At 37.1% G+C, this 25215-nt stretch overlaps 1 protein-coding gene across 2 annotated transcripts in view; it reads left to right on the forward strand.

The window, feature by feature from the left end:
• KCNH7 (potassium voltage-gated channel subfamily H member 7) overlaps positions 1-25215 on the forward strand; it is a 561862-nt gene that overhangs the window by 364484 nt on the left and 172163 nt on the right. For both annotated transcript variants that reach the window (XM_003405825.4, XM_010586280.3), the window contains exon 3: positions 17317-17472. In XM_003405825.4, coding sequence (XP_003405873.1) covers positions 17317-17472 — 156 coding nt within the window. The remainder of the gene's footprint in view (positions 1-17316; positions 17473-25215) is intronic.

The following is a 25215-nucleotide window of genomic DNA, read 5'->3' on the forward strand; positions in this document are numbered from 1 at the left end:
ATGTATCTCAGCAAGTGCTTAAGCAAAACTCTTTGATAACGTATGGAGTGGTAAATTTCCATAAAAGGTAAGACCCAGGAGAGGTTCAGAACTAGAGGCAAAGTCTAGGGAGGCAACTGTGTAACTAGAGGCTGATGGGACTGAGGATATGGGGTATGGGTGGTCGGTCAGAGGTCCACAAGAAAAATGGGTATACTACAAACACATTTTACCTCTGTAGTTTAAAAAAGTTCAGTCCTATCTTTAAGTCAATAGCTTATTGGCTATAGAATTCATATTTTTTCTTTGATAATTCTTTTATGATAATAACAACCAACTTTTTTTGATGTACAAGGTGATATTTTAAACTTTTTGCAGAATTTGGCTCATTTAATCTTCTTGATAATTCTACGAAGTGGGTAGCATTATCATCCCCACTTTACATACAGGGAAACTGAGTCTCAAGGCAGTGAAGTAGCATATGCCAACGGACACAGGGGAATACCTCCTGCCCCTCAGATAAATATATGTTGTATGAACAAATGAGATCATCCCCATCATTCATCTTCTCCTGGGTCTCAGTGTACAGTTGGGCCATAGCAGTCACTATTCTGTTACTTTGAAAAGACACTAGGTTGGTCCATGAATCCCGATATGCGTAAGACACAAAAGCAACAATAAATGTGATTTGGGTGAATTTAAAATGAACCACTCCTTCTTGCTTTGCAATTGCATTTAGAAAAATATATCCAGGGCAAGAGGAGCCATTATAAAGCAATCCCTGCATCTGCTGCAGGCCCATGCTTCCAGCAACCTTTGGGAGCAGGGGACATCTGTAGTAGCTGCCCCAAGGCCTGATGTCAAAGCTTGGGAGAGGGTGTTCCCCACTAAAGCTGGTCGTGCCAAACACTGCCAATGGGAAGAAAATGCCCTGTTATCACTAGTTTTCCCAGAAATCCTTTCTATTCCTTCTGCTATTCTGTAAAAAAAGAAAAAAAAATCTAGGCATTAAAAAAAGATAAAAACCCCAGGGTAAAAAGGTCGAACAGGATAAGAATTTTTGTGAAAGGAGAGAGGGGCTAAGTTATCTATATAAATACCTTCAATTTCACGTTTTTCTCTTTCTATCACTTTTGTCCCTGACTTGGCCACGAGGCCGAATTTTAACTCCAACAAGGTCTATAACCATTGTAGATGATTCTTAAAAAAATCCTGAGCCAGTTTCAATGGGTGTTTCTAAGAATGCTGTTGATGTTTGCTGAAGTCTAACCTTGGAAAGATATAGAGCTCTGTGCGACTGAGATCTTCATATACCTACAAATAAGTAGAAATAAAAGCTTCACTGTGTTGTGTGCAGATCCTGCATTAGTTGAACGATTTAAATTGTATTTTTGGCTCTCCCACAGCATGACTTGGGGAAAGTTAATTGTCCTTCCCATGTCTCTAGTTTCTCTTCCATAAAATGTGGATATTATCACATGTATTTCATTAAGGCTCTTATGGGGATTGAATGAGATAAATAATATTAAGGACTCAGCATAATAACTGGGGTGTAGCAATTTCTCCCTGTCTAAACTGCCTCTCCTTCTGATTTCTATCTCTCACAATCGTTTAAGAACCAGCTTAAATGATTCTTCCTCCATGAAATCTTCCATACCCTTGAGAGTGAACTACTTGTCCTCTGCTCAGGTGCTCCAGCACACTCCCACTAGAGGGAATTCTTTTGAAAAATGGTCCCCTGTCTTACTTATGTTTGTAACTCTTTCAAATTCTGACATGGTACTTTGTACACAATAGGTACTCAATATATGCTTGTTAAATTTATTTATTTAAAATATATTTTACTCATTCTGAGATATGAAATAGACTCATATTATTTATGTTTGTTATTGCTCCAAAACTGTAAGCATAGTGAGAGCAAAATATACGTTTCCTTTCAACAATCATACATACCTCACAAACAGAGCAGTAAGGCATGTACAGTCTCAGTTAGCAACATCATCTGTATAGGGGGTGGCTGGCCCCAGGATTCTAATTGTGTGTTGACCTTGACAGTAGTGTGCAAACACCATGGTAATGTGCAGATTTGCTCATATTCTGAGTCAGCTCAGTCAGTTCAGTGTTCATACAATTTGATTGAACAAATGACATTTTTGTGAGGCTGGCTTGCTTTAGTTATACTCGAGGCTTGGCAACATGAATAGATGCTGTGAAAAAAAAAATTTTTTTGAACCAGATAACCAAATATTTACATGAGTGTAAAAAACACAAACTATTAAAAATTATGACAAATGTGCCTAAAAGTTCCCAATCAGGAATGTAGACTTGGTTTCCTGGGAGACCCAAGTACACCACTATAAATCAGCCTGAGCTTCTACTAACACTTATTTTCTAATACACTAATTCAGTCCAAGGACCTACAAAGTTAAACAGGAACCAGGGCTGGGAAATGGATAATCAAAATAGTATGTCTGAAAGGAAAATCTGATTTATGAGTCAGACAAGGTCTATGAGTTTTTCTTACTAATTTCAATCATCAAATAATTTGTCAGTGCTTTATCAAATATAGAAAAACAGCTGAACTTGCTTTTTTCAATAATCAAGTTTATAAGTCTCAAGAGACCCTAATATCTGAACCTAAAAGCCCACAGAGAGTGTGTTAATGGGAAAGAGTGATAGTCAACAAATAATTACAAGTTCATATATAGCCACTTTTTGAAAATGAAGGGCCATGGCTCCGAAAGAACACAGCAGAAAATATTCCTTGCATGTGTCAGACTTATTTCATATAATTTCTGGTACAGAATTTTAATGGATTATTAAATAAGCTTTTATGTTATAAAATTTGATCTTTCTTAATGGTATGAATGGTACTAGGACGTAAGACACTATTATATTTTATTTAGCAACAACCTTTCCACTTAGAACAAGTTTATGGGGAAATCATTGATGTAAGGGATGTGATGAAATATGATAATACTATTTTGGTTGGATTTCTGAGTACATGAACCAATGCCAAGTAAACTGAGTGCTTGAGACTGGCCTTTGGCATTCTCTCTCTTCTTCTGACTCATCCCTTTGTTGCCAGCTGTTCCTACTCCCACCAAAAAGCACCTAGGTGACCTATGATATTTACTTTCCTCCTCTCAGAAGGGTGTCTTTAAAACAGGGAGGGAGCTTGACATAATTCACCGTTTTCCAAATGACATTCCAAGGGACTAGATGTTATCACAAATTTCTCTAAAATAGTATATTATTGTTAAATTTAAAAAACCACTGTATTAAACAAAGTAAACATGCTTGTTTTAGCAGAACTTTTCAGAACCTCTACTATGCTAATGTGCACTGAGATCTCCAGTTTAAAAAAAAAAAAAGCAATTGTCATCAGGTCGATTTCAGCTTATGGCTACCCCATGTGTGCGGAATAGAACTACTCCATAGGGTTTTCAAAGCTGTGACCTTTGGAAGCAGATCACAGTCCATTCTTTCAAAGTGCCTCTGGGTGGATTTGAGCCGCCAGCCTTTTAGTTATAGTTGTGCGTTTAGCCATTTGTAACACCCAAGAACTCCAGATCTCCAATAGGGAGACATGATACGTGGTATTTCCGAAATTAGAGTAGTTACAGAGAACTTTCTCTTGTAACATCTATTAACTTCTCACTCTGGGAAACAATGATGTAGGAAAAATATTTAATTTAAAGTTAGGTCTGAGTTAAAACCTTCCTTTTAATATTTACTTGAGAAAGACCTTTAACTTCTCTCAGATAAAGTCTTCTTGGGCTAATGTGTAACACACAGAAAATAGTCAGAAAATAACCACCAGTGGCTGTCAAGTCAACACCAACTCATGACGACACTGCATGTATCAGAGTAGAACTGTGCTCCACAGGGTTTTCAATGGCTGATTTTTCAGAAGTAAAATTCCTTCTGCGTAGTCTCAAATGTCTAGCCTTTCAGTTAGCAGACAAGCATGTTAACCATTTGCACCACCCAGGGACTCCATTTAGAAAAGAGTAGCCATGATTTAATTACAGAGTCATTACTCATAGCAGTAAGAGCAGGGCAGTAATAGTGAGCAGAGTAACCGCTTGCCTTTGAGTCAATTCAGACTCATAGTGACCCTACAGGACAGAGTAGAACTGCCCCCTAGGGTTTCCAAGGAGCACCTGGTGGATTCGAACTGCCAACCTTTTGATTAGCAGCCATGGCTCTTAACCACTATGCCACCAGTGTTTTTTGGGAGCAGGTTAAACCAAAAAACCAAACCCAGTGCCGTCGAGTCGACTCCAACTCATAGCAACTGTCTTAGTCATCTACCGCTGCTATAACAGAAATACCACAAGTGGATGGCTTTAACGAACAGAAATTTATTTTCTCACACTCAAGTAGACTAAAAGTTCAAATTCAGGGCAACAGCTCCTGGGGAATACAGCTTTCTCTGTCGGCTCTGGAGGAAGGTCCTCGTCCTCAATGTTCTCCTGGTTGAGGACCTTCTCAGGTCAGGGACCCTAGGTCCAAAGAACGTGCTCAGCTCCTGGTGCTTCTTTCTTGGTGGTATGAGGTCTCAAACTCTCTGCTTGCTTCCCTTTCCTTTTATCTCTTGAGAGAGAAAAGCTGGTACAGGCCACACCCCATGGAAACTCTCTTTAAATTGGATCAGAGGTGACCTGAGTAAGGGTTGTGTTACAATCCCACCCTAATGCTCTCAACATAAAATTACAATCACAAAATGGAGGACAACCACAGAATACTGGGAATCATGGCCTAACCAAGTTAATACACACCTTTTTGGGGGGACATAATGCAATCCATGACAATGACCCTATAGGACAGAGTAGAACTGCCCCCATAGAGTTTCCAAGGAGGCCTGGTGGATCCAACCTGCTGACCTTTTGGTTAGCAACCATAGCCCTTAACTATTATGACACAAGCACCCTTATTCCTAGAAAGCTCAGAGGTGATTAAAGGAGGGGAGATAGAATACAGTCGTGAACCAGTATAGGGCTGAATATATTAAAATAAAGTGTGTGACTGCAGGCAGGCTCAGTAAGTAGATGGTGCCTTCCTTCCTTCCAAGCACCAAGAGAAGGGAATTCTGCCTAAGCCAAGAAGGACAGCCACAGAAATGTACAAGACTGGAAGAAAGAAGTGGGAAGTGTTTTAGTTCTCAGGCTATTGCTTATAAAAGATAAAAATCTTCAGAATTTTCCTAATTAAAAAAAGTAGCATGGAGTTCAGAATCTTGGCATGATGAAGGAATTAGAACCCAAGCATTCTGGCCCAATCAGTGAAAGGGGAAGACGTGCCCCAAGACACAGAAGAAGGAGAGACTATATGCATAGTTTCCTTTACGTCTGCATGATGGAAATGATAATGGTACCATCATCATTAAGTTGTGTGATGGTACAAATGATACTAAACGTGTAGAGTAATTAGAACAGTGGTCAGCAGCTGACTTGTGCTCAATAAATGTTAGCCGTTATTATCCTTCTTCCTAAAAAATGCTTTAAATGCTGATCACGGTACTCCTATAGCAAGTCCAGAAATATTGTCTTGCATACTTCTACTGTATAAATTCTACTGACTGTATGACTTCCCAAAAGAGACCGAGTTTTCCTACCGTAAAAGTTACCTGGCGTATAGTATGTTTTTTAAAGGGAATAGGGCAATCCACAAGGACAGGAGAAATATAGGAAATAAACCAATGGCCCTGTCACTGCAAAGGCAAGATAGATTTTAGACAGTAAGTGATAAAAAGGACCTCCTTCCTCTGACCCTCTCACCCCTGCTCAAATTGCTGCCTAATACACCTTCTTGTCTGAAGACAAGCGGATGAACCTGATGAGTTTATCTCCAAAGCTCCTTAAAGGCTGAATGACTCAATTTCTTTACCAAATCTTTGATGGAAGTTTAACTGCTAATTCAAGTTGAGAAACTGATTTCTCCCAGCCTTTTTTTAATTAATAATAAAGTAATAATAATAATAAAAACCCATTGCCGTCAAATCGATTCTGACCCGTGTCTACCCCATGTGTTACAGAGTAGAAATGAGCTCCATCAGGTTCTCTTGGCTGCAATCTTTATGGGAGCAGATCACCAGGCCTTTCTTCCACGGTGCCACTGAGTGCGTTTGAGCCACCAACCCTTCAATTACTAGCTGAGCACAAACCATTTGCACTACCCAAGGACCTTTATAATAATATTTCTTTATCTCTTACTTCCTAGATTTCAGTCTCCATGCTAAGATCTTTATGTGTATTATTTCGTTTCACTTTCCCAATAACGCTATGAGGTAGAGGGCTCTCTCTTCCTTTGTCCATTTTACAGAAGATGAATCTGAGGCTTGGGGAGATTAAAAAACCTACGCAAGCTCACTCACCTAATAATAGGAGAGCCAGTTCTGTCCAATTCCCAAAGCCAGGGTTTTAACCACCAGGCTACATGGAGCTGCATATCGAAGAAATTTACTACTCACTGGCACTGCCTCAGCATTTTCTGAATGTTTCAAATGGTTTTAGATCAGAAGTAATACAAAATAAATCATTCATGCTGTTGACACCTCGGACAGTGCTAATACCAGCACACAGAACATAAACATGACAACCAAGTTTGTGTAAATCAGCTCAGTTCATTTTTCAAATAAATTTCCGCTACAAATTCTGAAAGGGTAATTCTAGTCCCATGTTATTCCATCAACTATCAAAGTGTAATAATGATTGTGATGATTTAATTATGTTGGTGATTATTACATTAAAAAAAAAAATGCCGTCGAGTCGATTCCGACTGATAGCAACCCTATAGGACAGAGTAGAACTGCCCCATAGAGTTTCCAAGGAGTGCGTATATGTTGGTAATTACTATGTTAAGCATGTTTCTTTGCACCTAATGTATTATCTGATGTAGTGCCAACATTTTGCCAGCTCAGACTTTTGTTTATAATGTTCCTATATAAAGCATTTTTATTAGCTCACATGAGTTCCTCTTATTTTCTTTTAATAGGATCCTTTGTATTTAAGTAGGAAACTGTGAAATAAGAAACATAGGGAATATATACCATTGATACCTACATGCCTTCCACAAACAGGCGACTTTGACCCAATTCATGAGGTCAAACAAACCATGTGTGCTCATTGGAACTGGCTATTCCATTTATTCTTGTTGATGTAACCTTGTGTAAGAGCTATGAAATAGTTTTTCTAAACGTACTTTATTTTTCTTCAATCAAATATATAGCTCCTATATCATTTGACCTTATTTCTGTCTTCTCTAAAGCATCACTAATACTTAAACATCCTTCATTTTAAGTAGTCTGTACATTAAAATGCTTCTTCAGAAGATGCTCTCACTCTCAAAACAATTCACTGTACACCTAACACAAAAAGACTGAATTCCAGGCTTCTTAATGGAACATGCAAGGCCATCAGGACATGACTCCTACAGATCAAGCTTCACCCATCACTCCTTACATCATACTTTATACGGTAGTTATAAGAATCTAGTAGAACTAAACTGCTATGTCTACCCCAAACATGAAAGTTTGTTCTATGCACCCATGTCTTTAGAGTAGCCAAATTGATTCTTTAAAAGTAAGTGTTAAAGTCTATCATTTCCCTGCTCAAACTCTCCATCAGCTTCTCATTCTTAGACCAAGCGGTTATCAGGCCCACAAGGCACTACTTCCTCTGTCTACAAGGCACTTCTTCTTCTATCCCCCACTTCACACTCTCCTGAGCTGTTACCTCTATGACCTGGATCTCTGACTACTTCCTCCCCCATGCCCCCATAGTATGTTTTAGCTACACTGGCCATCTGCCCTGGCATCTCCAACTTCAGGGCCTTTAGATGTGTTGTTATCTCTTTGCCCAGATATCCTCAGTTCTTTACTTAAAAGTGACCTCCTCAGCAAGGCCTTTCCCATTCTACTAAAAGTTGTAAATTTTCACTCGCTCTTGGCACTCATTATCCCCTTTTTTTAATTTTCTTCATGATAGTCCATGATGCTATCACCATTTAATATACTATGCATTTGACTTATTTATTTTCTGCACCCCAGCTGCCTTTAGATTGCAGACTGCATCAAGGCAAGGATTTGAGTCTGTTTTGTTACCTGCTGAACTCCTAGTGCCTAGAACAGTGCCTGGCACATAATGGGTTCTGAATAATTAGTTGTTGACATTAAATTGGTTTGAACTGTGCATTTGTTTCTTCTCCATGGAACTTCCTTCGTCTCCAAGTTCACTCTTACTCAGACTCAAAAATTTAGGCCTGGTTTTCCCTAGTCTCTTACACGAGTGACACTTTAGTTGTATCCAGTTGCTATATCAACCACATTATACTAAAATTTTCCATTCCCGTGAGCTACCACTTATCAATGTCTACCATATGCTAGGTATGAACACTAGAGGTATCCTCTCATTTACTGCTCACACTTTGAAGGATAGGTATAATTGTTTTGGATTTATGGATTAAGAAATGAAGGCTCAGAGAAGCTAAACAATGTTTCATCTAGAACACAAGTGTCTCTCTCACTCCAAAATCCATCTTCTTAAGACTACAGGCCAGAGTCTACCATGGTCACAAATGCTGCTTTGCCAGGCTAGAGGGTTATCTCCTATGAACAGCTTTCCATGAACAATTTCACTCTCAGGAAGAAGTAAAAGTAGTCATTATTAATTCAGCAAGTATTTTTATTGAGTTCCCATTATGAGTTGAAGCCTGTGTGGCATCTTATCTTAGGGGAGCTTGCAGTTGAGTTATAAAAAAAAAAAAAATTTTTTTTTTTAAACATGCTGTAAAATGAAATTTTTTCATTACTCTATTATTCGTCAAACCTTGGGATGAAGTCTGGAAGTGGATTATGAATGAGGGTAAAGTCTCAGTAGTATTACTTTTCTTAGCAATAGCATGATATCTGTTTAAAAAGAAATGAATGGCTAAATGATGTCAAAAAAACTATCTAACCATAGAAATTTCTTCTAGTCCTATTCCAGTAATCCATTATGGCCCTCTCATGTTCATTAGGTCACAACTTTTTCAACAATGATTTTAATATCAGCAGTTACCTATGTGCTGTTACCTATGTACTGTGAATGGAAGGATATATAGAAGGTCTTATTTATGCAACCAAAATATTTCTTGCAATGACAGGCTACATTTGAATTTCACTTTGGGTTAATTGTTGTTATTCATTACCCCTTCAAAAATTCTCCCAAGATTGGTAACTCATTACATTGTTAACAGTTCTATGAAAAATTGTTATTTCTTATGACTTTCCTCCTTATGGAGTCCCTGGGTGGTACAAACAGTTAACGTGTTCTTGGCTGCTAACTGAAAGGTTGGTGGTTTGCATCCACCCAGATGCATGTCAGAAGAAAGACCTGGACTACCAAAAGATCAACCAATGAAAACCCTATGGAGCACAGTTCTACTCCAACACACATGGGGTCACCATGAGTTGGAATCGATTCAACAACAACTGGTTTAATTTCTCCTCCTTAATAGGAGGGAGTCCATAATACCCTACATTAGCTGCCTAGAGAGAGCAGAGGAAGATGAAAGAGGTGCTGAAAAATGAAATAAAAGGAAGCATTAGACGCAGAGAAGCTAAGTACAAATTTTGCTTGTTTGTCACTCGTCCCTCCACCTGACTCCACCTTAAGTCATTAGTGTAGCTTTCTACTTCTAGAAGGTTTTATAATCCTTCTGCTTTTTTGGTAGGCCTTTAAATTCAAGATGAACAATGCTGCCTCTGATGAGTTCTTTGTATCCTGAAATTGCTGTTTTGTTTTTCTTCTAGGGCAGGTCTCTAATGCCATTTTTTAATCTTCGAAGAGCCTCCTAGTCTATTAGAAAGAAAGGAATGAAAACTCTCAGGCATTCACTAAACTGATCAGCTCAGAGAAAAATAATCTCCACTTGATGCCCCAAAATAAAAAGTGTATAGCTCGTGGTACCAAGAATGCTGAAGGGTTGGAGGAAATTACATCGAGAGCCTTAAGAGTTAACATGCCCCTCTGGGGACCCTCCAACAATAGTCAAAAATAATAGCTCACGTTATTGAGTTTTGCTCCATGCAGGTACTGTTTTAGGAGCTTTACAGGTGTATAAGTTCTGTAGAGCAATGTGAATCTGGGACTGCGATAAAAACACAGTATGTGTATATATATATATATATATATATATAACTTTCACCAAAAACTCGATAAAATACTATTTACATATATATATGTAAATAGTATTTTATCGAGTTTTTGGTGAAAGTTTACACAGCAAGTTAGTTTCCTGTTTGGCAATTTCCATACAAATTGTTCAGTGACATTAGTTACATTTATCACAATGTGTCAACATTCTCTTTAACTGCGGTCTGTTTTTTCCATTTCCAGCACTCTAGTTTCCCTGCCCCCTTATCTTCTCATCTTTGCTTTTCAGTAACTGTTGACTTTTTGCACTGATCTTTTGGGTAATATCCTTTATTTTGCTTACCACTCTGCTATTTCACTGAAAGGTGACCTCAGGTGATAGGCTCGGTTCTAAGTATAAAGAGTGTCTCAGGGCAACAGTCTCAGGGAGTCCTCTGTTCTCTACTGTTCCAGTTTGTCTGGCTTTTTTTTTTTTTTGGTAAGTATTTGAGTTCTACTCCGCATTTTTCTCCCATTCTATCTGGGGCCATCTATTGTGACCCTCATCAGAACGGTCAGTGGTGGTTGCCAGGCACCATCTAGTTCTTCTTGTCTCGGGGTAGATAAGGCTGTGGCTCATGTAGACTTGTTTCTTCTCTGAGCTTTTGGTTACCTTCTTACTGTTTTGCTCCTGGTGAGTAGAGACCCAAAGCTACATCTTAGATGATTGCTTGCAAGCTTTTAAGACCCCAGATGCTACTCACTTCACTAGGATGCAGATTATGATTTTTGTAAACTATGTTATGCCAATTGACTGAGTTGTCCCATGAGACTATGGTCCCCAGATTTTAAACCCAGAAAACCAACCTTGAAAGGTGTTTGGTTATGCATGAGTAGTATCCATATTTTATCTTCAATGAATTGTAGCTTATGTATTTTTTTTGCCATCCTATTAACCATTCAACGTTATTCGGTAGGGGCAATTACCCACTGAAGTCCCTGGGTGGTGCAAATGGTTAATGTGCTTGGCTACTAACTGAAAGCTTGGAGGTTCAAGTCCACCCAGCGGTGCCTCAGAAGAAAGGTCTGGTGACCTACTTCTGAAAAATCAGCCATTGAAAACCCTGTGGAGCACAGCTGTACTCTGCATGCGTGGGGTCATCATAAGTCAGGATCGTCTCCACAGCAGCTGGTCGACCAATTAGGCGCCCAAGGTCTACGGATGATTATTTGACGGATCCCTTATTAGGTCACTCGCAGATAATAAAGCCTTCTGGTCACTTTCCGTTGTAAAAACAGGTTCATTCATGAAGTTAAATGACCTTCAGTGGGAAGGGGCCTTGGACCCTCTGTTCTTTACCTTCTTTCTATAATTACATCCATTTCTTTTACTCCCATTCACTCTTGAATGTATTCAAAACAGTTTCATAGCCACTAATCTACCAAAATGTTTTCGATGAAGTTGTCAGTGAACCTGTGGTCTTTTCTCAATTCTCCTGTGCCTGTCACCAGGATTTGTACAGTTGACCATGCTATCCTTTTGACATATCTTCTTCTCTTCATCCCCAGTATCACGCTTTCTTGATTTTCTTCCCACCTTACTGTCTGCTCCTCCACAATCTTTGCTAGTTCTTCCCTGTCTTCCCCATTCTGACACTGCAGTACTTCCAGGATCAGGCTCCAAACTTCTCCAACTATATTTATTCCCTAGGTGACCTCACCTAGTCTCATGCCTTTAAATATAATCCGTTCCCTGGTGACTTCCAAATTCTTATCTCTGGCTTGGACCAATCCCTAAACTGCCTTCTTGACATTTCCACTTATATATCTGACAGGCAGTCTCAGGGTGAACATGCCCCAAATCTGCGGATTGACACAACCCCCGAAAACACCTCCTCTAACAATCTTCCCCGTTTCAATAAATGGCATTTCTATTCTTTCAGTTCCTCAGTCCCAAAATTTGGAGTTATCTGTGATCCTTCTCATTCTCTCACATCCCTAATCTCATCTCACATCGGCAAATCCTATACAGTCTATCTTCAAAGAATATTCCAAACTGACACCTCTCACCATCTTCAGCAACACCACCCTAGTAAAAACCACCATCACTGATCACCTGTCTTATTGCATTGTCTTCCTAACCGGCCTCCCATCTTCCATCATAGCCTCCCCTATAAGCTATTCTTCACATAGAAGTCAGAGGGATCGTTTTAAGTAAACTCATGCCAACTTTTGCACAAAACTGTCCAATGGCTTCCTGTTTAACTCAGAGGAAAGTTTCAAATTCACACCTTGACCTCCTACATAGTCTTGCCCCCTGATGTCTCTTTGATCTTACCTATTTTTCCAGCCCCACCCTATCCAACAATCAGCACACTGCTGGTCATGCTTTCACCTAAAAGTTTTGCACTTGCAATTTTCTCTGCCAGGCCCACTCTTTATCCATAGAGCTACATGGTTCACTCCATTACGTCCTATGTTTTTGCTTAAATGTCATTAAAAGCATTCTCTTACCACCCTATTAAAAAAAAAAAAAAAAAAAGGAAGAAAACAAGCTGTCATTATCTATTCCTTTATTCTGCTTTCTGTTTCCTCATTGTACTTATTTTCACTTGATGTAACAGACATTCGTGTGTTTTTTTGTTTTTTTTAATTACATCCTGCCCCCAGTAGAATATAAGTTCCATGAGTACAGGAGCTTGATTCATTTATTCACTGCCGACCTTCCCATCACCATATAAGAACCCCAAACAGTGATCGACCTCATATTAGGTGCTCAGTAAACATTTGTTGATTTCAGGACTGTCTTAGTCATCTAGTGGTAACATAACAGAAATACCACAAGTGGTTGGCTTAACAAAGAGAAATTTATTTCCTCACAGTAAGGTAAGCTAACAGTCTAAATTCAAGACGTCAGCTCCAGGGGAAGGCTTTTTTCTCTCTGTCGGCTCTGGAAGAAGGTCCTTGTCCTCAATCTTCCCCTGGTCGAGGAGCTTCTCAGGGTTAGGGACCCCGAGTCCAAAGGACGCGCTCTGCTCCTGGTGCTGCTTTCTTGGTGGTATGAGGTCCCCAACTCTCTGCTTGCTTCCCTTTCATTTTATCTCCAGAGGTAAAAGGTGGTACGGGCCACACCCCAGGGAAACTCCCTTTACCTTGGATCAGGGAGGTGACCTGAGTAAGAGTGATGTTACAGTCCCACCCTAATCATCTTAGCATAAAATTACAATCACAAAATGGAGAACCACACAATACTGGGAATCATGGCCTAACCAAGTTGATACACACATTTTTGGGGGGACATAATTCAATCCATCAGAAAGACATAGGGCTGCCCTGTGAACACAAAGTAAAATACCCTTTAAAACAGTTCAAAAAGAGGAGTCCTGGCCTTTTATTTTTAAATGTAGCTAGATGTATGCCACAGATTTGTTAATAAAGTGGTTATTTTCATAATTATTCAGATTATGCTGAATTTGCTTGTTGTGTCTACAGTAAAAATTATGCATTCTAGAAACTTGATTAAATGAGCACTGTTCCTAGAAACTTGATTAAATGAGCACTGTTCCTCCTAAGCAGCCTTTCCCACCTTGAGATGTTTTCACTCAGGAGAGAAAACATGGAAATGAATCTTCATCTAACTAATATTAGTATAATTGCATGCATAATTTTATAAACATAGGATAATATTATAGTAAATAAGTTGCTTCTTAACAAACTCTATTAACTTCATCTCAGTACCAGATTCATTTTACACTGACTAAACTTTTTTTCCCCCTAGATTTATCGATTCTCTTATCTATTCATTATTGAATGAGCTAATCTTTTTTCATTACTTGATTAATATTTGCTGGATTACTGTTTCTATTCATCTTCCTCTCCAGTGTTGCTAAGAAAAACATTTAGTGGTACACAGTCATGATCTCCTAGGGTAATGTCACTTTGTGAAAGTAATTTCTTGACAGAACTTGGAGTTTGTAGAAATATGCAAGCTAAAATAGTCTCGCTGTATAAAACGTATTTGATTTCCCCTTCTTCTAAATTCCATGTATCTCCTTTCAGTGTTTGCTTTCCAAGAGGCTACGCAAAATTGATGGAGACATTAAATCTCAAAAATAAAAGAAAAAATGTAAACGTGAGTCTTCAGTTGACTTTAGAGGAGATATATTGCTTAACAGATACATGCAGGAAATAATGATAGTGGGTAGTAAATCCTAGATCAATTACACTTGCTATGGAGCCAATATATATAGGTGAACTTTTATCTAATACACTATAATTTTATGATTTTTAGTACTGACAGTAAGTTTACAAGCACTAGTGTTAAAAGACATGATTTTGTCCTTTATATCCAAAAGCAAAATTATTCTACTCTATTACAAACCTATTAGATCACTATCCCCACATCTTTTATTTTTTAATTTCTCAAAAATCTGTGCTTTATGTTTTGTTGTGCAGTCAGCAGTATACCCCAAATGCCAAAAGATTCAAAACTGCTAATAAATCTGTTAATTCACGATGAAATTCTAAATGATTCAGGAAATGTCATTTTAAATGGTAAAATCAATATGTATTTTGGTTCATTAGCCACATGTATGATGGCTATTTCTAGCATCTCTGTAGTCTCTCTGTTTAACCAGTGTGTAATGCGATGCCTGTCCTGAAGCACTTCTATTTTTAGTTCTAATGGAACAATCTTAAATTGCTTATTTTCTGTTTACTAAAGTCATCCTGTTTGTTACCATGGAAACTGTGACAAGTGCTCCAGCTAAGTATTTTATTAAATGGATTGAAGATATAGCTGAAGAATGTAAAGGTGCAGCATGACATTCTTGTAGCATATTTCTTCCAACATCTGTAAAACCATAGTCACATTTATGGAAAATATGAAATAGGTTATAAATAAGGTCCCCTACATTTCAAATTTGTGAAGTTATCTGCATTTGAACATCTGAATCATAATTAGCACACAGGCATCTCCAGCTTACCGTTATGTTCTAAAAGTGTACTTTTAAATCAGTTCCTTGGAAATTAGAACACATTTTCCTATAGAAATAATTTTATAAATAATAATTAGATCTCCAGGTCTACCCTCAAAGCTCATTCAGCCTATGATGTCTTCTATCTACAGAAATATTAGCAAAAGTCAGAGCTTACACAGGATAAAAGCTTGAAATACTAGCATCCACTTCCCTTTGCATACCTTCAGACTCCCTCTGCTATTTGCCAGTGCCCCTCTTCCCAACCTCCAGGAATCCTTACACCTCTCCACATTGCCCTGTTTGGTTCCGTGCCAGTCCAGCCTTGCTCCCAGCACGATCCTGCCTCTACATTGAACTATCACTCTCCTCAAAATTTAAGATTGTCTCAGCTAGGTATGTGTAAAGAAGGCTATCAGAATATATACTATTGGGTGGGAGTTAGGGGGCCATGGTTTCAGGGGACATCTAGGTCAACTGGCATAATAAAATCTATTAAGAAAACATTGGTGTGTGGTGTCTGGGGTCTTCAGTGCTAGCAAGCAGCCATCTAAGAGGCATCAATTGGTCTCAACCCACCTGGACCAAAGGAGAATGAAATACCAAAGACACAAGGTAATTATGAACCCAAGAGACAGAAAGGGCCACATAAACCAGAAACTCCATGAGCCTGAGACCAGAAGAATTAGATGGTGCCCAGCTACAACCAATGACTGCCCTGACAAGGAATACAACAAAGAATCCCTGATGGAGTAGGAGAACAGTGAGATGCAGACAAATTCTCATAAAAAGACCAGACTTAATGGTCTGACTGAGACTAGAAGGATTCCAGAGGTCATGGTCCTAAGACCTTCTGTTAGCCCAAGACTGATACCATTCCCAAAGCCAACTCTTCACACAGGGATTGGACTGGACTACAAGATAGAAAATACTGGTGAGGAGTGAGCTTCTTGGATCAAGCAGTCACAGGAGACTGTGGGCAGCTCCTATCTGGAGGAGAGATGAGAAGGCAGAGGGGGACAGAAGCTGGCTTAATGGACACGAGGAATACAGGGTGGAGAGAAGGAGTGTGCTGTCTTATTAGGTGGAGAGTAACCAGGAGTACATAGCGAGGTACATATAAATTTTTATATGAGAGACTGACTTGATTTGTAAACTCTCACTTAAAGCACAATAAAATTAAAATAAAGAATATACACTATTACCTGAATGATTGAAAACCCTCCCTGAAGTTTTTGCATTTTAAAAATACAATACTTTTGAACCCAGACAAATCCCTATCCTGGGAGATTACCATCACAGTAATGTAAAAAAAAAAAATATTCAGAGTGTAAAGATGTGAGGAAACTCTAATGCGGGAATACCCATTTCTAAAACTCAGCTCCAAGGAGTCAGTCTTTCAGTTGTACCCATTTTCACAGCTTCTTCAACTTCTCAACTCCTGGATCCTCTAAATCTTACATCCTAGGGTTTCCGTTGGAGGATGGCTGGTGGTAGTTGATTATGAACTAAGTCATTCCTTTAGTTCATTTTATTTCCAGATCATCCTTACAAAATGTATTTTATTATCCCTTTAATTTTGCTTTAGAAGAATATCATCTTCTTGGTTGACTGGATCAAATGTAAACAATAATATAGACAAAATTGTGTTCTTATCTAACAGGTGGCAAACCTAAGAAAATCACTGTAATGAGGGCGTTATGAATTTTTCACAAAAAGAAAGAAAGCTATTGGAATTTAATTAAGACAGGGTCAATAATTTACTGTTTTATGTTCAAGAAATTAAAGTAGAAAAGACAATTTAATGACAAAATCAAGAAGACACAAAATGAGTTATCTTATTAAAATACACCTATATTTTAAATAGTTTAATATTTAATCAAAATATATAAAGAGAAGCTAAAAGTTTTTCTAGAAAGTTAAAGAATATGTGTTCCCCCCCGCCTTCCTATATTAGTTACTATAGGTGGTAGGCGTGAAAGCAAATGGGATTTGATATTCTATTTTTCCACAATGCAGTACCTGGATTTGCCTACAGAATTTTTTATGGCAAAATTTGTCCATATTTAAAATAAATATGTGCACAATAAAACATGAAGTAAGAAAATCAAATTAATTTTATTGAATTACAGTGATCACTTAGGATAGAAAATTCTATAGGAGTTTATTACAATCTTAAAATTACTGACACTACAAAATTGAAGCCATATTTTTGAGCTAACTGTCATTTTTCATCTCCTTAGGGTCTACTTTCATTTGTAACACTCACATAATTCCAGTGAAAAACCAAGAGGGTGTGGCTATGATGTTCATCATTAATTTTGAATATGTGACGGATGAAGAAAATGCTGCCTCTCCAGAGAGGGTAAACCCAATATTACCAGTCAAAACTGTAAATCGTAAGTAAAAGGCAACTTATGTTCTTGATATTCTGCTACTATAATCATTTAAATTCATTTTCCATACCAATTCAGTTTTCAAAATATATTTGCATTTTAAGTAAAATAATTTTATACTAATAAAACCATAGCTCATGTTTATCCTTTGATGCCTTACTTTAAGGCAGAATTTATCACTCAACTGCTTCCAAAGAAAGATATTTGATTTGGATATATCATAGTTTATTCAACCAGCCACCTACTAATGTACATTTGGCTGATTCCAAAGTTGGGCTGTTACAAATAATATCAGAATAGATTGTACATGTGTATTTTTATTCTTGTGCAAACATATATTCAAGGTAGATTCCTAGAAGTGGGATTGCAGGGTTAAGGGGTAAATGCATATGCAATCTTTTTAGATACTGCTCAACCTCCCTCCATATGGGTGGAACCATTTTACACTCTCACCAGCAATGTATTAGCTCTCTTCCCTAAAGCCCTGTCAACTGGGTGTGTTGATCTTATTCATTTTTGTCATTCTGTTTGCTTACAAGTAGTACCTCAGTTAATTTTAGTTTACATTTTTCTTATCATGAGTGAGGTTATATATTTAAGCACTATACACACTTCATTTTTCTATGACCTGTTCTTTGCTTGTACACATTTTTCTATTGGCTTTTGATCTTTTTCTTCTCAATTTGTAGGGTAAGTTGCAAATAGCTTTCCCAGAAAATAAGTTGTGTTCTATCTTTTTCATAGTTTTTGGCTTGCAGAAGTTTTTTTTGTAATGTGACTAAATTTACTGATATTTTCTTTGTTTCTTCTGAATTTTGAGTCATAATTAGTAAAGCGCCACCTCAAGGTTGTGAACAAATTCACTTTTTTTTTTTCTGGAATGTTTTTTAGGATCTCTGATCCATTTTAAGTTTATCTTGGGATATAGTGTAAGGTATAAAACTTTCTCTTTTTAAGTGGCTCACCAGTTGTTCTAAAATCATTTATTAAAAAGCCTGTGTTTTCCCAACAATTTTAGATGTCACTTTTTTTACATACTAAATTTTCTTATGTGCTCAAATCTATTTCTGGACTTTCTATTTAGTTCTATTGATCTATTTATCCTTGAGAATCACAATGTTTTAATTTACTGTTAATATCTGATAAGGCACGCACCTTTATTGATCTTAATGTTCCTGTGTTTTGGCTTTCTTTTCCATAAAACTTTAGGAACAGCTTGTCTAGATCCAGAGAGAAATCCTTTGGTTATTACTATTGGAATGACATTAATTTTATGAATTAACTTGGGGAGAATTGACATCTTTATGATGCTGAGTCATTCTATTCAAGGATATAGTACTTCGTTTCACTTTTTAAGTCTAATTTTTGTGTCTTTCAGGAATATTTTTAAATTGCCCTCATTTGTTTAGTTTGCTCTTTGGCATTTTATCTTTTTTGTTGTTGCTCTTACTGCTATTGTTTTAAATGGAATCTTCTCTTTCATTATATCTTCTACATATTTTTTGTATCTATGAAGATGTCTTAGTTATCTAGTCCCACTGTAACAGAAATACCACAAGTGGATGGCTTTAACAAACAGAAGTTTATTCTCTCATAATCTAGGAGACTACAAGTCTGAATTCAGGGTGCCAGCTCCAAAGGAAGGCTTTCTCTCTCTGTCAACTCTGGAAAAAGGTTCTTGTCATCAATCTTCCCCTGGGTGTAGGAACTTCTCAGTGCAGGGACCCTGGGTCCAAAGGACACACTCCCCTCCTGGCTCTTCATTCTTGGTGTCATGAGGTCCCTCTCTGCTCTACTCACTTCTCCGTTTTATATCTCAAGAGACTGACTCAAGATATAACCTATGATTAAGATTGAGACCTCCCTTATTAACACAACTGCCTCTAATCATGCCTCATTAACATCATAGAAGTAGGATTTATAACACATAGGAAAATCACGTTGGATCACAAAATGGTGGACAACCACACAATATTTGGAATCATGGCCTAGCCAAGTTGACACACATTTTGTGGGGACAAAATTCAACCCATAACCAAAGATTATTGATGTTTTCCAGTATGTCCTATAAATGTTTTTAGTATGCTAATTTCACATCCTACGATTTTACTGAATTTTGGTCATTTTATAGTGATTTATACATTGATACTCATGAGTTTTTTTAGGGTTGCTATGAGTTGGAATTGATTCTATGGCAATGAGTTTGGTTTTGGTTTTGGTCATGTTAAATAGAGATTGTTTTAAATTTTCCTTTCCAATTCTTATACATCTGATAGTTTTCTCTTGTCTAATTGTGCTGACTGTTACTTCCACGGTAACATTAAATAGAAATTAGGATAGTGAACATTCTTACCTTGATCAGAATTGGTGGGAATACCATCAGTGCTTCCCATTAATTAAGATAATGGCCTGTAGGTTGAGTTGTATGTGTTTTATTATTTTAAAAACATTTCCATTGATTTATATTTTTCAGAAATGGGTGTTGAAATTTCCAAAATGCCTTCTCAAAATCTGTAGAAATAAAGGTACTATTTGTTTCCTTTTATTAATGGAATGATAACACGGAACTATTCTTGCATCCCTGGAATAAGCCCCACTTAGAACATTTTATAATATAATGTTCAATTGTTTATATCTAATATTATTTAGAATTTTTGTATTGATTTTATTAGTGTGATTGATCTGTAATTTTTGTGCATATATGCACAATTTTATCAGGTTTTTGTATCAACATTATAATTCTTCCAGTAAAGTAGTTTGTAGTTTTTCCTCCATATTCTATACTGTTGAAGCATTTGAATTGTTTTAGTCTTTCAAAGTTAGGTATAATTCCCATCTGAAATCATCTAGGTCTGACACTTATTTGTAGAGCAAATCTTTGACAGATTTATTTTTCTTCTTTGAACATTGGTCTATTCAAATAATCCATATCAATTTGTGTCAGTTTTGGTAAATGATCTTTTCCTAGAAATTACGTATGTTATCTAGATTTTCAATTTATTTAAATAGGATCATTGAAAGTTCATGATTTTGCTCTTCCCTGTAATTACTTTCTCCTGGACATTTCTCATTTCTTTTACTTTTGCTTTCTCCACTTAAATTTTTTTTATTAAATAGTGGATTCTTTTTTAAAAAAAGCTAACTTCTTATTAATTTATTAGTTCTATTAGTTTTCAAACTTATGGCATTTTGCTTGTATCTATTAATTCATTCTGGGTTTTTTATCAGCTTAGTTCATTGCTCTTTTCATACTGCATTTTTTATTTTTGTTCTTTCAATTTTTTATATACAATTTTAAGGCTGTAGATTTTTCTCTAAGTACTGCCTAAACTATATCTGAATTCAGATACATAGTATTTTCAATATCTTTTCCACTAAAAAATATGCAACTTCTGTGTTTTAACCCAAAAGCTAGTTAATAGAGTTTTAAATTTTTCAGTAGTAAAGATTTTTTTTTAAAAATATTATTTAGTTAGTATATTGTAATTGTATTGTATTATGGTCAGAGAATGCTATTTGTATCATTTTTCCTATTGTAATTTATTATGGTTTACCTTGTGATATTTTATCAATATTTATGAGTGTTCCATTTGAACTTGAAAAGAAGGTGTATCTCTAATATCAGGGTATAAAAGTTTATATATATATATATATATATATATATATATCATATATATATTTAACTACCTTATTATTATGTTGCTTAAGTCTTCTATATCCTTGCTTAGGATCTGTCTTCTAGATATGCCCTGACTGAAAGAAGTCTATTAAAGTCTTCTGTTACTAGATTATTTCTCTCCATTTTTCCTTGTATCTCTTTAAACTTCCATTTTATGAATCTTTTGTGTTATTTGTTTTATGGATATTCATACTTCATAGATTTCCCATAATTCTGTTTTTTAACAATTTTTATTGTGCTTTAAGTGAAAATTTATGAATCAAGTCAGTCTCTCACACAAAAACCCATACACACCTTGCTACACACTCCCAATTACTCTCCTCCTAATGAGACAGCCCACTCTGTCCCTCCACTCTCTCTTTTTGTGTTCATTTCGCCAGCTTCTAATACCCTCCACCCTCTCATCTCCCCTTCAGGCAGGAGATGCCAACATAGTCTCAAGTGTCCACCTGATCCAAGAAGCTCACTCCTCACCAGCATCCCTCTCCAACCCATTGTCCAGTCCAATCCATGTATGAAGAGTTGGCTTCGGGAATGGTTCCTGTCCTGGGGCAACAGAAGATCTGGGGACCATGACCACTGGCGTCTTTCTAGTCTCAGTCAGAACATTAAGTCTGGTCTTATGAAAATTTGGGGTCTGCATCCCACTGCTCTCCTGCTCCCTCAGGGGTTCTCTGTTGTGTTTCCTGTCAGGGCAGTCATCGGTTGTAGCTGGGCACCATCTAGTTCTTCTGGTCTCAGGATGATGTAGTCGCTGGTTCATGCAGCCCTTTCTTTCTCTTGGGCTCATAATCACCTTGTGTCCTTGGTGTTCTTCATTCTTCTTTGATCCAGGTGGGTTGAGACCAATTAATGCATCTTAGATGGCTAATTGCTAGCGTTTACCACCCCAGACGCCACTCTTCAAAGTGGGATGCAGAATGTTTTCTTAATAGATTTTACTATGCCAATTGACTTAGATGTCCCCTGAAACCATGGTACCCAGACCCCTGCCCCTGCTACGCTGGCCTTCAAAGCATTCAGTTTATTCAGGAAGCTTCTTTGCTTTTGGTTTAATCCAATTGTGCTGACCTCCCCTGTATTGTGTGCTGTCTTTCCCTTCACCTAAAGTAGTTCTTATCTACTATCTAATTAGTGAATACCCCCTCCCACCGTCCATCCTTCCGCCCCCCATAACCACAAAAGAATGTTTTCTTCTCAATTTAAACCATTTCTCAAGTTCTTATAATAGTGGTCTTATACAATATTTGTCCTTTTGCAACTGACTAATTTCACTCAGCATAATGTCTTCCAGGTTCCTCCATGTTATAAAATGTTTCACAGATTCCTCACTGTTCTTTATGGATGCGTAGTATTCCATTGTGTGAATATACCATGATTTATTTATCCATTCATCTGTTGATGGGCACCTTGGTTGCTTCCATGTTTTTGCTATTGTAAACAGTGCTACAATAAACATGGGTGTGCATATATCTGTTCGTGTAAAGGCTCTTACTTCTCTAGGATATATTCCTAGGAGTGGGATTGCTGGATCGTACGGTAGTTCTATTTCTAGCTTTTTAAGGACGAGCCAAATCGATTTCCAAAGTGGTTGTACCATTTGACATTCCCACCAGCGGTGTAGAAGTGTTCCAATCTCTCCACAGCCTCTCCAACATTTATTATTTTGTAGGTTTTTTTGGTGTTTTTTTGTGTCAGCCTTGTTGGAGTGAGATGAAATCTCATTGTAGTTTTGATCTGCATTTCTCTAATGGCTAATGAACATGAACATTTCCTCATATATCTGTTAGCTACCTGAATGTCTTCTTTAGTGAAGTGTTTATTCATATCTTTTGTCCATTTTTTAATTGGGTCATTTGCTTTTTGCAGTTGAGTTTTTGCAGTATCATGTAGATTTTAGAGATCAGGCGCTGATCGGAAATGTCATAGCTAAAAACTTTTTCCAAGTCTGTAGGTAGTCTTTTTACTCTTTTGGTGAAGTCTTTGGATGAGCATAAGTGTTTGATTTTTAGGAGCTGCCAGTTATCTAGTTTTTCTTCTATGTTCTTTATAATGTTTTCTATACTGTTTATGCCATATATTAGGGCTCCTAATGTCCCTATTTTTTCTTCCATGATCTTTATCATTTTAGATTTTATATCTAGGTCTTTGATCCATTTTGAGTTAGTTTTTGTGCATGGGTCTTGTTTCATTTTTTTGCAGATGGATATCCAGTTATGCCGGCACCATTTGTTAAAAAGACTGTCTTTGCCCCATTGAACTGTTTTGGGGCCTTCGTCAAATATCAACTGCTCATATGTTGATAGATTTATGTCTGGATTCTCAATTCTGTTCCATTGGTCCATGTTATCTGTTGTTGTACCAGTACCAGGCTGTTTTGACTACTGTGGTGGTATAATAGGTTCTAAAATCAGGTAAAGTAAGGCCTCCTACTTTGTTCTTCTTTTTCAGTAATGCCTTATTTATCCGGGGCCTCTTTCCCTTCCTTATGAAATTGGTAATTTGTTTCTCCATCTCATTAAAGAATGTCCTTGGGATTTGGATCGGAATTGCGTTAAATGTATAGATCGTTTTTGGTAGAATAGACATTTTTATAATGTTAAGTCTTCCTATCCATGAGCAAGGTATATTCTTCCACTTACGTACGTCTCTTTTGGTTTCTTGCAGAAGTGTACTGTAGTTTTCTTTGTATAAGTCTTTTACATCTCTGGTAAGATTTATTCCTAAGTATTTTATCTTCTTGGGGGTTACTGTAAATGGCATTGATTTGGTGATTTCCTCTTCGATGTTCTTTTTGTTGGTGGAGAGGAATCCAACTGATTTTTGTGTATTTATCTTGTATCCCGATACTCTGCTGAACTCTTCTATTAGTTTCAGTAGTTTTCTGGAGGATTCCTTAGGGTTTTCTGTGTATAAGATCATGTCATCTGTAAATAGAGATTCTTTTACTTCTTTCTTGCTGATCTGGATGCCCTTTATTTCTTTATCTAGCCTAATTGCTCTGACTAGGACTTCCAGCACAATGTTGAATAAGAGTGGTGATAAAGGGCATCCTTGTCTGGTTCCCAATCTCAGTGGGAATGTTTTCAGCCTCTCTCCATTTAGGGTGATGTTCGCTGTTGGCTTTGTATAAATGCCCTTTATTATGTTGAGAAATTTTCCTTCCATTCCTATTTTGCTGAGAGTTTTTATCATGACTGAGTGTTGAACTTTGTCAAATGCCTTTTCTGCATCAGTTGATAAAATCATGTGATTCTTGTTTTTTGTTTTATTTATGTGGTGGATGACATTAATTGTTTTTCTAATGTTGAACCATCCCTGCATACCTGGTATGAATCCCACTTGGTCATGGTGAATTATTTTTTTGATATGTTGTTGAATTCTATTGGCTAGAATTTTGTTGAGGATTTTTGCATCTACATTCATGAGGGATATAGGTGTATAATTTTCTTTTCTTGTGGTGTCTTTACCTGGTTTTGGTATCAGGGATATGGTGGCTTCATAGAATGAGTTTGGTAGTATTCCATCCTTTTCTATGCTCAGAGATACCTTTAATAATAGTGGTGTTAACTCTTCTCTGAGAGTTTGGTAGAACTCTGCAGTGAAGCTGTCCAGACCTGGGCTTTTTTTTGTTGGGAGTTTTTTGATTACCTTTTCAATCTCTTCTTTTGTTATGGGTCTGTTTAGTTGTTCTACCTCTGTTTGTGTTAGTTTAGGAAGGTAGTGTGTTTCTAGGAATTCATCCATTTCTCCTACGTTTTCAAATTTGTTTGAGTATACTTTTTCATAGGAATCGGATATGATTCTTTTAATTTCAGTTGGGTCTGTTGTAATATCTCCCATCTCATTTCTTATTCAGGTTATTTGCTTCCTCTCCTGTTTTTCTTTTGTCAGTTTGGCCACTGATTTATCCATTTTGTTGATTTTTTCAAAAAACCAGCTTTTGGTCTTGTTAATTCTTTCAATTGTTTTTCTGTTTTCTGTTTCATTTAGTTCAGCTCTAATTTTTATTATTTGTTTTCTTCTGGTGCCTGTGGGTTTCTTTTGTTGCTCTCTTTCTATTTGTT

The sequence above is a fragment of the Loxodonta africana genome, chromosome 6, assembly GCF_030014295.1.
Source record: "Loxodonta africana isolate mLoxAfr1 chromosome 6, mLoxAfr1.hap2, whole genome shotgun sequence".
Classification (NCBI taxonomy): Eukaryota; Metazoa; Chordata; class Mammalia; order Proboscidea; family Elephantidae; genus Loxodonta; species Loxodonta africana.